The 15,925-nt window shown below is 32.9% G+C and overlaps 5 protein-coding genes across 5 annotated transcripts; 3 read left to right on the top strand and 2 right to left on the bottom strand.

The window, feature by feature from the left end:
• DFA_10727 (uncharacterized protein) lies at positions 1-3,886 on the bottom strand (the record flags this gene model as incomplete). The annotated part of the gene is made up of 4 exons (XM_004351318.1): positions 1-147; positions 171-1,481; positions 2,377-2,428; positions 3,825-3,886. 4 exons carry the CDS (start codon positions 3,884-3,886, stop codon positions 1-3), a joined length of 1,572 nt encoding a protein of 523 aa, XP_004351370.1.
• A 973-nt stretch (positions 3,887-4,859) lies between these two features.
• Positions 4,860-5,817, top strand: rac1A (Rho GTPase; the record flags this gene model as incomplete). The annotated part of the gene is made up of 2 exons (XM_004351317.1): positions 4,860-4,961; positions 5,335-5,817. The coding sequence occupies 2 exons, from the start codon at positions 4,860-4,862 to the stop codon at positions 5,815-5,817; spliced, it is 585 nt and encodes a 194-aa protein (XP_004351369.1).
• Positions 5,818-6,326: 509 nt separating this feature from the next.
• DFA_10725 (uncharacterized protein) lies at positions 6,327-7,715 on the top strand (the record flags this gene model as incomplete). Its single annotated transcript, XM_004351316.1, has 4 exons — positions 6,327-6,478; positions 6,686-6,812; positions 6,914-7,051; positions 7,137-7,715. The coding sequence occupies 4 exons, from the start codon at positions 6,327-6,329 to the stop codon at positions 7,713-7,715; spliced, it is 996 nt and encodes a 331-aa protein (XP_004351368.1).
• A 451-nt stretch (positions 7,716-8,166) lies between these two features.
• cdc26 (subunit of anaphase promoting complex) lies at positions 8,167-8,376 on the bottom strand (the record flags this gene model as incomplete). Its single annotated transcript, XM_004351315.1, has 1 exon — positions 8,167-8,376. The coding sequence occupies one exon, from the start codon at positions 8,374-8,376 to the stop codon at positions 8,167-8,169; it is 210 nt and encodes a 69-aa protein (XP_004351367.1).
• A 235-nt stretch (positions 8,377-8,611) lies between these two features.
• DFA_10723 (uncharacterized protein) lies at positions 8,612-15,541 on the top strand (the record flags this gene model as incomplete). Its single annotated transcript, XM_004351314.1, has 6 exons — positions 8,612-9,130; positions 9,210-11,741; positions 11,812-12,148; positions 12,255-14,532; positions 14,609-15,291; positions 15,393-15,541. 6 exons carry the CDS (start codon positions 8,612-8,614, stop codon positions 15,539-15,541), a joined length of 6,498 nt encoding a protein of 2,165 aa, XP_004351366.1.
• Positions 15,542-15,925: the final 384 nt, after the last annotated feature.

The following is a 15,925-nucleotide window of genomic DNA, read 5'->3' as shown; positions in this document are numbered from 1 at the left end:
TCAATTCGGAGAGAATAGTCTGGCATTAACTCTAAATCCAATGTCTCTACATTTGGTGGTAGTACATTGTTTCCAATGGTAAAAGATTGGTCTATACATTGTCCATACTGCTTGTTTGGTGGTCGTGTGGTGTTTAACCTTAGATGTCTAATTGATGATGGAATAGATACTAGACCTGTGAATCGGTGTACATTTAATGTTGTCAATGTTGTAGGTAGTTGTTGTTGTCGAAGTAACAAAGACGGATATCGACTACACGACTCTAATGATACCAGATTCTTTGGTAGTCTAATATGTTGAGTGGTGTTGTCAAACCGATCATTTTCATAAGTTATCTTTAAATGTTGAATTGAATCTATAAAGTGGAATCGATCGGCATTACCTATATCTGTTTCCAATCTTTCAAGTTGTTTACAATGAGATAATAGTGTAGAGGGGAGGAAATTAACCTCATCAGAGATTGAAATATCTTTTAACCCTAGAGGTAAAAGTTTTCCATCTTTCTCCTCCCCTAGATTATCTATTGTTTTTGAAGAAGATAATTTCAAAGTTTCAAGAGATGCTGGTAGATCACTTGTTTTGTAGTGAGCGTTTGAACACAGCAATCTGAGATGTTTTAGTCTTGGGAGATTCTTGATATCGGGAAGGCATTTGCCATTCGTACTCTTTAGTTTAAGGGTCTCGAGTGACAAGAGATTGTCTAGAATGATGGTAGTCTCAGGAGATGAATTCCACCATGGTGTAGATGTGTGTGGGAGGTATTTGGCATAGGGTGATTCTTTGAGTGTGAGTTTGATGAGGTTGGTTGGGAATTGGAAGGTGTTGTTCATTGATACAATACCGCCAAGCTTGAGTGATGTAACAGTAGTGTTTCCAGACAGTCCGTGTATCAAGTTAAAATCTATTATTAATAGATCTAGGACTAGAGTTGTCACATTCCTCGGTATATTGATTTCGTTAAACACTCCTCCAAGACTGAGATAAGTAAGTGAATCGCCGGGTAGATTTATAACCATAATAGACTGCTCACCAGCATTGGACAAATATAGACTATCCAATTCAGGTGGAAACCAATCTTTGTCTTGAAATATAGTTTGTGTACATCCATGTATGATGAGATGCTTTGTTGTCTGTGGTGGTGGTAGTTTCTTTGAACAATCAGCATCTTCAATATAAACCTTTGTGATGGGTATACCAGTCGTAACTGTACTTTTAAATGATACCGTTCTGCCTTGAATCATTTGATCAGCCAAAGCATTTTGAAGCAACGATTCAAATCCTTTCATAGGATAGCGTAGTTTGATTCTATCTACCATGTGATTTAAAATACTTCTTTCTTTTGTGAATGGTGGACCGGTGACCATCGAAATATCTTTAAATTGTAGAGTACTCTTGAACTTTTCTTGAAATTCTTTGTAAAATGATCTACATGTCATCAGCAAACATATTAAATCCAAGTTATCTTGAATCTCATTGATGATCTTTAATAATAATAATGTTGGTATCTTTCCATATTGAAAATAACATCTTGTTGAATTATTATCTATTATATTATCTCTATCTCTATCTGAGAAGTTCATTTATACAAAAATGTTTTTTTATTGTTGTTCACCTTTCATCTTTCATACCTTTGAAAAAATTAAATATAATTAATAATAAAAATAAAACAAACTAAAGTACTAAGTTCACTAAAGTACTAGAGCACACTCAAACTCTTTTTCATATTTCAAATCAAATAATAAGAATTATTTTATTTGTATGATTTTTTTATCTCTCTACATGTATATCATTAAAAACACAATTTAGGTAGATTGATTGATTGATTGATTAGTTGTCATATTTAATATATTATTAGCGAGCTAGATAATGTACTATGTAGTATAAAGTATAGAAATGGAAAGAATTTGTAATTTAGAATTATTATCTGTATGTTTAAAGTTACTTTAGTTCCTTCCTTCCTTCCCTCCGACTGTATACATCATCAAAATCTTTTCATGTATAGTTTTTCATAGTATGACCATCGAGATACTCTCGATCGTCGTATAATACGATCCTTTAATTAAACTAAAGTTCATCAGATATTAAATCTTTGTAGTCAAGCATCAGAACAAATACCCTAAAAATAGTTCACTCTCGCTCAAAAACTTTAGCACTAAAACTAATCGTCGAAATCACTTCACACAAATGATTCGATTTGGTTTTTTGTTTTTACACTCCAAAGAGAGAGAGACCATCAAACTATAAAACATTGACCTTTCAACTCTACCAAATCATCAAATCAATCAAAGCAAATACCAACAATTATAACATTTAAATAGTTAGTAGTACAAACACACACAACTCTTTAAAGGTAGGAAATCAAATCAATCTAAATACTAGTATAAAAGTATCTTTGTCTTGTTCTCTATGCTCTACTCTCTTTGCACTTCTCTTTTTTTTTTTTTTTTATCGTTGGATTTTTTGATCTCGATTCCGTATCCAAGATCTCGGTCTGCACAACCACATACCCCAAAAACACAGTCATGCCTCCAGCTTGCACCACACCGCCCAATTATTTAATTATTTTTTAATTTTTTTGTCGTGCACATCAGAGAAGGTAACCTCACCACATGATTGGATTGATTACTCTTACTTTTAACTTTGTTATAATAACAATACCTGTATTGTAAGTGGAATAGTATAACATTGTAAACCATCGCCATCATCATCATCATCTTCATAGTCAAGTCAAACATCAACAACAAGCTAGCTAGTTACTTAGTAGTTTTCAATCAAATCGATATCTCTAATCAAATCGTCACACAACGATGGAATGGCCATACACAATACATATCTTATATCCTATAGAGTGGTGTGCTAAAGATAAAGATAAAGATAGTGACAGGTCGAGAGACAAATAATAGAAATTACTAGTGACAACCACTACCACATTCTTCTTCACATTCTTCTTTCTCTCTCTCCCCTACTCGCTTCACGTGTGGGTAGCAAACAATCAAAACTCAACTTTGAAGAGAGAGAGAGAGAGAGGGTGAGAGAGATAGATACAGTGTGCAGTACACTAGTGTAGCGTAGCTCGAAAATGGGATGTTGATAGAGATATTACTCGCAATAATAATTATTATTTTTTTATTATTATTATTATTTTATTACACACAGAAGAAAGAAGAGTGAGCAAGAGACAACCAGCAACTTTGGTTAATTGGGTTTTATTATTTTATTTTATTATTTATCCAACCAACCAACCCATATCACAACAACAACCTGTAGTTTGTAACACAGTCATTCATTCATTCATTAGTTAGTAGTATTATAATTTTATATTAATTTATTAAAGTAAGCAAGCAAAGTAAAGTAAAGCAAGCACTAACAGTGATTCTATAGCGATATTATATATTATTAAATTAATATAATTTAAATATTTTTAATTATTCTGGTTGGTCATTCTCACCACTACCTTTCACCTTCACTTGTTTGTTCATTTTACAACATCAATCAATCAATCTTGTAATTATTATCTTTATCTCTATCTCTTTATTTATTTGTAAGTTCAAAACCATGGTTATTTTATATTTTTAATCACGGGATAATAATATCAATCAAATCTTATTATAAAATATTATTTATTGTTGGTTGTAATTCACATAAACCCAAAACCATCATCTTCGCGAGACATACAGACAGGAGACGAATGATCAATCATATGATTCTTTATTATTTTAAAAGTTCACAACCCCCCTCCCCCCCCTACTCTTCCTGTTTGTGAACACAACCAACAACAACGGCATTAGCAGCCCTTACCACAAGCAAAGAAGTAGCAGTACTACAAAGAGTGCTTTCTTGCAAGCTCACTCGGTGCAGGAGGTTGTAATCTATCTATATATCTCATTTTTCAAGTAATTGCTTTTTTCATCACCTGTCAATCTTTGAAAAAAATTAAAAAAAAAAAAAACAATAGTAGCCATTCCCTCACTAACCAAACCCTTTTCTTTCTTCCTCTTCCTTTGTATTCACATCACTTTTTCTTTTATTTATTCACGCACTGATCATTTATAAATAATATTTATATATACATAATATTATAATATAAATTTGTAAATTAAATAATCCACAGTAAATAACCTCTTGTAGTAGTAAGTAGTAGTCACAATACATACATATCACAATACATACATAATATCAAATCACACATCCTTTCATCCTATCGCACACATCTCAGTTTCAAGTCTTAACATCTTTGCAACAACAATTCGAATCAAACAAACAACCTTCAATCAAAGAGAGACGACACCATCCATCAAGTAGCAAGGAATAGGAGATGTATTTGTACATTGAGTAGAGTAGGAAGGAACAGGATAAAATAATCCCTACATAGAGACAAACAAACCAAAATATCTTCTCTTCTATCTCCCCTCTCTTTGGTTGGCTCGATCAAGGTTCTGTTCACGTTTCTCGAGTTTTTTTTTTAATTTTTTTTCGCTCTCTTCCTCTCGCTTCCCTCCTCTCTTCAGGCAACAAGAAACCCCTCAGTAAAGTATAGGAGTAGTGTAGTAATAGTACTCAGTATAGACTTAGTAATAACCTATGGATCAGAGAACTATCTATATGCATCTATGAAACTAGGGGATTGTGTGTGACAAAAACAAACAATTGTGTCCCCATTAATTATTTGAATCTTGTTTGTTTTTTTTTTTTTTTTTTTTTTCATAATTTTTTTTTTTTAATTTTTTTTTGGATTGTTGTACTAACTTTTTTATTTTTTCTTCTCTCTCCCGTCCATCTCTTCACTTGTATAGTAGTAAAAATCAACCAAATCACCTTATATTATATAATTATAACTTTTCAAAACAACATAGAACAGAATGCAAGCAATTAAATGTGTCGTAGTCGGTGATGGTGCTGTCGGTAAGACTTGTCTCCTTATTTCATACACAACCAATGCCTTCCCAGGTGAATACATTCCAGTAAGTATATATAGTAGTCTTAAAAGTATCTAGGTCTCTTCTCTCTATCTCAACAACAGGGTTATAAGATATAAGTGTAGAATGGTAGTAGTAGCATACAGCAATATATAAAAACGTAGATTCACTAGACGATAAACGTAATTCAAGACAATCATACAAACGATAATACATAATGGACAATACATACACACATACATATGCTGCTATACTATATAACATAAACCAAACCTTGAAAGAAAAGATAGATAGAGAGACAAAGAGATTTAGATATTTTAAAATTAAAAAAAAAAAAAAAAAAAAAGATAATAATAGTTTTAGTTTTGCTAATAATATCAATCTTCCCTCTCTTCTTTACTTTTCTTTTTTTCTTTAGACTGTATTCGATAATTACAGCGCTAATGTCATGGTTGATGGTAAACCAATTAATCTTGGTCTCTGGGATACTGCCGGTCAAGAAGATTACGATCGTCTCCGTCCACTCTCCTACCCACAAACCGATGTTTTCCTTATTTGTTTCTCTATCATCTCCCCATCTTCATTTGAAAACGTTACAGCCAAGTGGCACCCAGAAATCCAACACCACGCTCCAAACGTTCCAATCATCCTCGTTGGAACCAAGTTGGATATGCGTGACGACAAGGAAACCCAAGACCGTTTGAAGGAAAAGAAGTTGTACCCAATCAACTATGAACAAGGTCTTGCCAAGATGAAGGAAATCAACGCTGTCAAATACCTCGAATGTTCTGCCCTCACCCAAAAGGGTTTGAAGAACGTTTTCGATGAAGCCATCCGTGCCGTCATCAACCCACCCATCCACAAGAAGAAAAAGTCATCATCTGGTTGTCTTATCTTGTAAATTACACACCTTTTAGTACTTTGTTGTTTCCTTTCTTCTTCTCCCCTTAACTTTTTTAAAAATAATAATTAATTAATAATAATAATAACAAATAACACAATAACACAATAACAAATCTATAATTATAATAATAATGACAAATGATAATAATACAATCATGGATCTTTTTTTTAAAAAATAAAAAACACTATACTTAACTGATAAACAAATCGGAAGAGATTATTATTACAATTAATTAAAATATAAATATATAAGAGAGTTTTATGTATTCATCAATCCAATCATCTCAAAACTTATAAAATCAATAACCCTTTTTGTGTTTTTTTTATTTATTTTTATTTTTGGATGATGAGGCTCGAAACCATCAGTGATGACTTCACACTCCTTTTAAAAAAAACTCAGAGTGAGAGATATTAAATTTTTAATTCATTATTTAGAGATAACAAAAGAGTTATAAATATTTGTACATTATACATAAACAAGAAGAAGAAGAAGAAGATAGAAACAAGATGGAAAATTGGATTTCATTCATTGATACAGTCAAATCAATCTCTATTGATGAATCAAAAGAGAACTTGCAAGTAGCTATTGCTCAATTTGATTTACCAGATTCGTTCCGTGAAGTTATCTCTAGTGCTGCTCTTCTCATTTTGGAAGCTTAGTATGTATTTCTATACACTACTATCTATCTATATATATATTATATATATATAGATTGATTGATTGATTGATAGATAGAAGGAGAGTGAATGTAAGGGGGGAAAGGATGAATGTTAACATTCGTCTCTCTCTTTTGTCTATCTCTCTATATGTTTGATTTGTTCATTATAACTTACACATTCCATAATCTTTCCCAAAAAAAAAACAGTAAAACAAACAAGACTGCTGGTCTCCAAGATGGTCTAAAGACATTGTCAGACATTGAAAAGAGCTGTCCAAAACAAGAGGGTAGAGTCAAGGTTTGCTTCTATATTGGTAATATCTTGTTGGGTTTTGTATGTATTATTGAAATGATTGATTTGATCTTGATTCATTGATTGATTTATGATTAAAGATTGTTTTTATATTAATACCTTTTTCTTTGTGTTATTTATAGTCAACATTATTCCCAAAGGATGGATCTATAAAGGTTGAATTACTTCAAGGAGCATCAGAGTATTACCAAAAGGTTATTGCTCTTGATCCAAAGCATATGGAATCATTACAAAACCTCAATCAATGTTATATTATTTTGGTATGTCGATATTGATTGTATATAATATAGTTGATATACTAATCTAATCTAATCTTGTTTGATTTACTTTTACTTTTACTTTTAGTCACAATGTACTGATGATACAAAGAGAATGTATTTCTCAACAAGATCAAAGGAATTGGGAAAGTTTATTGAAGATGTAAAGAGTGGAGCCGAAGTTAAATTGTCACCATCGTCGTATGCCAAGATTCTCCAAGCCTATCAATACAAGGAAAAGGGAGCAGAGTACTTTAAGAATGGCGATTTTGTAAAGGCTATTCAACAATACCACTTTGCAAAGAACTATATCAACGGTTTGATGGATCTCACCGACGACAAGACACGCGAGATTGACGATCTCAAGAACGTCCTCTTGAACAACATTGCCGTCTGTTTGATCAAGCAAAACAAGTTTGATCGTGCTCTTGTCCATCTCACAGAGGTTATTGCTACCGATCCCGACAATGTCAAGGCTTTGTTCCGTCGTGGCAAGTCTCACACTGCCATTGGTAACTTTGACCAAGCTCAAGAGGATTTGGCTCGTGCTCAATCATTGTCTCCAAGTGACAAAGAGATTCAACATGAAATCGATATTCTCAACAAAAAGAGTAAAACTCTTCGTGATCGTCAAGCTGCCGCTTATTCAAAGGTATTTGATGATTAATTAGAGAAATAGAAATAGAAAGTAGAAATAGACCATACCAATAATATTTATAAATAATAATAATAATAATAATAATAATAATAATATAAAACAAAAAAGAGATAGAGATATATACAGATGAATCTCATCATTCACCCTTATCACCATACCAACAAGTTAGTTTGATATCAACCATACAATACCATACCATACATAGATTTAGAATATTTAAATTGATCAAATTATTATTATGATAGAATAAATAATAATTTACAATTTTATTGGTTTAACGAATTTAATAATATAACCAATTCTAGAACAATCCAATATAATATATATATATAGATATATAATATATATTGTCTTTGTGTAGTGATTAATGTACATATATGCCAATCAATTTAAATTTAATTAATCATCATCATCACGGCAATTGTATCAACTATCCATTTATAGTGATTGATTGTGATTATCATATTCCTATTCTTTCATTTCTTGATTTAGGTTGTTTTGCTTCAAGATCAACAAGTTTAAAATTATTTTGTTGTTGTTGTTGATTAGAAGAAGAAGCAGAGGTAGGTGGTTGATTGTTGTATTGTAAAGTTTGTTCTTTCTTTAATTGATTATATTCTTCTAAATCATCAATATTTAATTCTATTCTTGTTGGTTTTCTTGATATCATCTTTTGATAGTATAGGTTGTATAAGTATCTATCTATCTATCTATCTTTGTACAGATTAGTTATATGTGGCTTGGTGTAAGATTGAAGAATGTTCGCCCGAAAAAAGCAAGTTCTCTTTGGCCATTTCCCCACACATCCCTCCCTCCTAATTTTGATATTTATATTTATATTTATTTTAATGATTTGTGTGTATATGTATTATAGTAGTTTGTAGATAAGATAGATAGTTTGTTATATGGATGTCATAGATGATAAGAATAAGAGAATGAAGAAGATACCTCCCTATCAACAACAACAACAAATACAACAACAATATGAACAAGAAACAGATGAAACCAAACAACATTATTCATTCTTAACCGATCAAGAGGATGTAAAGATTATAAGGTTGATTTGTAATTACCTGTCATTAGGTCAATTTGAACTTGCAAGAGCTTTGATACATCAAGTTAAAGATCAACAACAACTACAACAACAAATACAACAACCACTCATTTCATCATCTTCATCTTTATCTTCATCATTATTGATTAATAATAATAGTTCATCATCATCATCAGCTGCAACTAATAATTCATCATCATCATCATCAACAATATCAACAGGTACACCAACAATAGTTGATGAGATATCATCAATACTATTACATACAATCAAGAATGGACCACCTGGTTCCTGGTTGACTTCTGAGTCCATCCCCTCTGCTTCACATCTTCAATGGTTATGTTCAATTGAATTATTTAATTTAAAAAAGGTAACTACTATCAATATATATTCATATATATGGGTATACTAACTAATAGTTTGATTGATTCGGGTTGATTCAATTATAGGATGGATTTAAACAAAATGTTTGTCAACATAGTCTATTGTTGATAGAGTTTGCATTGATGATTTATACAATACTTGGGGAACAAGTAAATAACGATCGTTCAATAGCACCAATCATTCAAGAGTTGAGAGAATACCATTATATTTTATTATATCAACAACAACAAAGTCAACAACAACAACAACAACATAATGGTAATCAACAAAATGGTCAACAACAAAATGGACAATTTGGACAATCACCACAATTAACATCAATGGAATTATACCAACAATTTAATAATATCAATAATTTCAATTATAGTTTTAATAATATCAATTATAATAATAGTTATGGTAATGTTTATAGTAATGGTGGTGGTGGAGGTAATCCAACAATGTCAAGTCCACAATTACATCAACAAAATAATCATGTCAATATGATATTGTCTAGTCGGTTAAGTGGTAGTTGTCAAGCATTGATCAAACGTATCTTGATACACTCACCAGAGATGGCTAGTTATTTGGTACGTCATTTATCAGATCCTTTTGTAACAAAGTTACAGAACAATAATAATAATAAGGGTGGTGACGCAGATGATGAAGAAGACAATTTCAATCAATCATTATTGACTAGTAAGCATCCAGTTGCCAATCAATTGGAAATTGTTGTTTGCGAGGTTGTCAATCAATTATTGACAAGTGGTCATTACAATGAAGCATATCAAGTACTTAAAGTAATTGATATTAAAGATAGATCGGGTGAGGAGGATGATTCAGAAAAAATGTTGCAATTAGAAGAGAATAGTGACTCTGATATTATAACTAGATGTTTACAGAGGGTTGCAAATTTAGGTGTTGACATTAATTATAATCCTCAACAACAACAACAACAACAAGATTCATCGTCTACTTCATCGTATGACAAGTATCGATCAACATGTCACAAAATGCCATTCAAGAGTAAATTGGATCAAAAGGTGGCAGACTATAGCAAGACATTGGAAATGTCTAGACTCAAAGTATATGAAAGTTTGTTGTCAAATCGAACTCTATATCCATTACGTGTATTATTAGAATTTGAAGAAGAGATTTTAAAGGAAAAGACAGATGACTCTTCTACTACTACTACTGTTAATCTATCATCTTCATCGTCATCAGCAACAAATACATCGGTCACATTTGAATTCCCACAATGTTTTAATATTTTAAAACAATATCAATATTATAAACATCAATTGTCAGACTCTGCAACGGCCAACAAGATTATGGATGATTTCTGGTACTGGTATTACCACTTTATAAGGGTAAACAACAAACACTTTTTAGAGTATGCTATGCAGGTGGCTATTGAACTGGTCAAGGAGAAGCGATTCCAAGAGGTGATGATCATCATCCAACCATTCCCCAAGCTACTGCCACTCATTATTGTGTTGGGATGGGACTATTTCCGCGAGGATATAGCCAGTCGCAAGAAACTACTCGATCTCTTTAACCAGTACCCCAAACAAGAACACGAAGAGTTTGACGAGTTTTTGGTGCATGCAAACAAGCGATTGGCGTATTTGGTCGAGATGGCCGAATGGTGCTGCAACAACATGATGACTGTCCCCAACAGTCCCGGTGGCTCATCGCTCGTCATTGGCGACAACCCGCCAATCAAGATCCGCGACGGAGAGAACCAGGTGCTGCAAGACCACCAGTCCAAGATCACCAACCAGGTGGTCAACCAATTCACCAGTCATTCACTCGTCCATGTCATCAAGGACTTTTTGCCATTCATCAATTCAAAAGACATATTGGATCTCGTTGAAAAGGATCCAGACTTTCCCATCAACTATAAACAAAAGGATCAAAAGGTGTCATCAATAGGATTATCCAAATTAAATGATATGAATCTGATAAGAGGTTTCTATCTTTTAAAAAATATTTTGAAATTCTTTCATTATAATGTAAATCAATCAGAAGACGAGAATAATGAATTATTGGAAACTAATGGACACAGCAATGATAGATCATCGGATTTTAGACAAGAAGAATTTGATCAAGTTTTAGAAGATATGGAGCAATTGATTCAAGGTGTTTCAGATCCTCTTGTATCAATTGGTTTAATTGAATCTATTTATTTATCTATATTTATTTCAAATCAAAATTTAAAACAACAACATCAACAAAATCAGCAACCATTACAACAACAACAATTTGATGAATTAAATTTAAATGGAGAAGAAGAGATTCAAGCATCATCAAATTTACCAACATTTAATGAAATATTGGATAATTATAAAGAAATGGATAGATCATCAATCGTAGACATTTTAAATCAATTTGATACTAGTCTCAAACAAAATGAAGAAATCAAGTCAACTGAAAACAAAGCATTCTATATAACTCCTTCAATGTTGGGATCATTGATCAATTCATTATTACGTGTCATTGAATACATTAAAAACACAAATGATCTTCAAAAAGGTCAAGAAAGAATTGAAATTCTATCAATCAATTTAGAAAATTTAAAATATCGTTCAGAAATTGTTAATTGGTTAAAGTTAAAGGTAAAACTATATAGAAATATGAAATATATTATATGTTATTATTAATTAATTGTTTTTATTTATTATTTAGATACCAAACAAAATACCATTTATGAATTTAATAGTAATGCCAATTCAATCATTACTTATTTTATGTATGAGAACTAATTATCCAAATTTTAAAGAAACTATCAATTATTTCAAAGTTACAAAAGAAATTGAAAAAGAAGTCAATCAATATCAATCAATTCCATTATTATTTAATTATTTAAATAGTAGTATTAATAGTAGTGGTGGTAGTAATGAATCATCATCATCATCGTCATTGGAAGATTTAAAAAAGATAGTACCATTAATAACAGATAGTGATGATGTATTTATTATATTATGTGATATAATATTAGGATCATCTGATAAATTGGAAAAAGGTTTAATTTCCAATTTAATGAATATTGCTTCATCCAATTCCAATTCCTCTTCATCCAATTCCAACAACATTAAGATATATCAATTATTTAATGATATTACATCAAGAATATGTTGATAAATCAATTTATCAATTAATATCTGATAATAATAGTATAGAATATACAACCTATTGTACATCCTCATCATCCTCCTCTTTGGAACAAATAATTAAAAAGAAACAAGAAATGGTTACAAGATTAAATAGATTGATAGAATCTACAATAGATCCAATTAAAAAACAATTGGTAGAATCTAATGATATTCAAGCTATAATTGATTTGGATCAAGATAGTTTACTATCAAAATCATTCAAGTATATGATATCAATCAATAATATTGTCAATAATCTTCCAGTTGATCAATCTATATCATCTGAAGACACTGTCAAATATTTGGATATTATTAAAGTTGGACCAAAGAAACTATTGGAACAAATCATATTTAACGAACAAAACTATCAAAAAGCTGAACAACTATCTGAATATCTTCAAGTTGACCTTTTAGATTTTATCATTTCATCTTTACATTTTATTAATCCAAATAATAATAGTAATAATAACAACAACCAATCATCATCATTATCTCCTTCTTCTACCAACAATTCTATTTCTTCTACTTCAACTATTACAAGTACTACGGTAATTTCAAAATCATTATTGGAATATTTATCATCATCATCTGTGATATTGGCAATATTATTGTGTATGTTGAAAAGTCATCAGAGTCAAGGATCAAAGAATGAATTTATCAAGTTGGCGAAAGAGAGTGCCAAGGGATTACCGTCTAGTACACTTTCCAATTGGATTGAAGAGATGACAAGAGCTGTTTCATTGGTTGAGAGTGACCCACTTTTGGAACCATTGTTGGCAAGTACCGACCTAGTCACCAACACAGAGACACTGCAACAACAACAACCATTCTACTACAAGATCATCCAACAATTGATATCATGTAACCAGTTGGAAAAGGCTCTCAAGATTGCCGATGAATTTTTAGAGGATGGTGCACCCGACTGGCTGTTGAACCTGTTGGTACAGAGATCAAATGACAAACTATCAAATTATCGTTATATCCGTCGTATTCGTGACAAGAAACAAGCTAGACAGTTGATCAAAGATTTGTACCATTTTTGGGACGTGTCAACGTGCATTGATATGGTAGTCTATAGCAAATACTATTTGGAGAGAGAATTGATTGAAAAGGAGAATCTCATAGAGGAAAGCTCGACTTTTAATAACTTGGAATCAGTCGAGAGAAAAGAGTTGAAGGATATTGAGAGGTTGTATCAGTGTTTGTTGATATACCAATCGATCTTGGTGGAGGAGAGGAAATCATCGAGTGTGTCACGTCCGGCTAAATGGACGACTTGGCAAGAGATTGACCAGTTGTGTCGTCGTGACCCGGCTACTATGGTGCGCCAACTTTTGGATTCACGTCACTACGAACTCGCTCGCAAGATTAGAGACTTGTTTTCGGTGACCAACGTGCGTAATGAAATAGAAGAACGCTACTTGTTTTATTTATTGGTTGAAAAGGATGATGCGTCACTGGCACTGCAAACATTGGCAACTTTGGGATCCGAGGCAGCCGGCATCATCGGTACACTACTCCCCAAGCTGCGTCAAGTGTCTGTCAAACTCTTCCTCGTGCAGTTCCTCCTCTCCAACAACAACGCACTTGACTCGGACCGACGACAAGAGCTAGAGCAGCAAGAGATGGGATACAAGATACTCCTCCTCTTACCAATGGATTTACAAAAAGAATACGAGCCGTTTGTCAATTGGCCAAACCTCATTCTAGAGATGCTCATCATGAATGAAAAGATACCATTGGTTGCCAAGTTGTTGCATGAGATTAAAGACCTTAAAAACGATGACCTCTTTTGCTACTATTCTCGCAAGGCACTTTCATTTGCCCGGTATATGGCCAAGAATGAAATATACATGTTTGACGATTACAACACTCCAAATCAACCAAAACCAAACTCTATACCATCTGCACCAACTTCACCTGTCTCTCCTGGAGGTACTAGCAGCAACGGTACAAATACAACAACAACAAAGAAATTAAAATGGGTATTAAATGGTCAAGATACAGTTCAAGATGAAAAGACTAGACATGAACATTTCTTTGTTCGATCGCCATCGATTAGTTTAGCCAAAAGTTTATTTGATCTTTGTGAATCAAAGAAAAAGGTGTATCAAACAAGTTTGGAACTTTACAACTACCTTTCATCTCGTTTACAAACTACTGCCACTTATTCTGATGATAATCTATTAATCATTAATATGATTCAACAATTATTATTATATACAAAATTACAATTACTTAGAGATATTAATAGGTAAACAAAAAGAAAAAACAAAGACAAAAAGAAAAACAGAAAGATAAGGTTATTAATATCTTTATTTTATTTTTAGTGGAGGACCAACATTGGTAGCAGTATTAGATACATATTTGGGTAAAGTAGAATTATATCAATCATTGGTAATATCAAAATGTAATGGGAATATGTCATTGACTGATCTAAGTGATAGTCAAAAAGCAAGACAACTACGAGACAAATTAATTAGTGAAGATCGATTGAAATTGGCAATTGACGTTGCTACTAAATGTAATATTCCAGCAGATCCTGCGTGGGTATCTTGGGGCATGTCACTGCTGCAACTTGGAAATTACTCAGATGCACGTGAAAAGTTTAAATATTGTTTGACGAGTGGTGATGGTAACCGTCGTATCATGTCACCATCGACTTCACTACTCTCTCAAGAGTCGGTCGACAGTAGTTTGATCCTCAACCAAATCATCCAATTATTGGAAACACCACCTCTACCAAACCACAATAATATCAGAAACTTGTACAACTTTTTCAATCAAAAAGGAGTGACCAATGTTAAAATTGATGATAATCAATTTTATAGTTTGTTGACACAACAACAGCAGCAAGCTACCAGTAGTTCACCTCCAACAACATCATCATCATCACTATCATCGTCACAGGGGTTATCTGCGACAGTGTCACCTCGATCAAATGCAAATACAAATGGAATAGCAAGTGAACGATTAGAAGAGATTATATATTATATTAAAAAGTATGGTACGGGTAAAATGCATGTCAGCTTTTTGATGCGACGTGGATTGATGGAGATGGCGTGCAAGACTGTGATCAACGACAACTTGTCAGTAGCTATCTTTTTCGATGAGATTGTGCAGCACAATATCAACAACTCGACCATGGCCGATCTATTTGCTATTGTCAAGCAGCTCGACCCCAAGCTTACACTCTTCCAGGAGCATCTGCTCAACGCGTGCAAGATCATGAACGAGCGCAAATGGTATTCGCTGTTGTTTGAATTCCAACTCTACATGAACGACCATATTCGTGCCGGTCTGACTTGCATCAAGATGTTTTTGGGGAATACTGACAGTCCGCTTGCACAACGTGTCACCCACCTCGAGCAGGCACTACACTATTTCCACCTGGTAGCGGGTACACCACAAGGCCAGCGCAACAAGGCCAACCAGGTCATGAACGATATGGAGCTGACCAAGTACATACAAAACACAACCACTCAAATCGACGTGTGTCGTTTCCTCCAGTCCCAACAAAAGAATATCCAGAACCCATCCATCTACAAGTTGTCCGTGTTTGCCAGTAACAAGCAAAAGTCAGAGTTGGTCGAACAGATCACCGTACTCGGCAACTTTGAACTTGGTTTTAAACTATCACAAGAGTT

This window comes from Cavenderia fasciculata (genome assembly GCF_000203815.1).
Source record: "Cavenderia fasciculata unplaced genomic scaffold Scf_EUAJFUG01CK1KI-5, whole genome shotgun sequence".
Lineage (NCBI taxonomy): Eukaryota > Evosea > Eumycetozoa > Acytosteliales > Cavenderiaceae > Cavenderia > Cavenderia fasciculata.
This window is presented reverse-complemented; position numbering and strand designations above follow the sequence as displayed.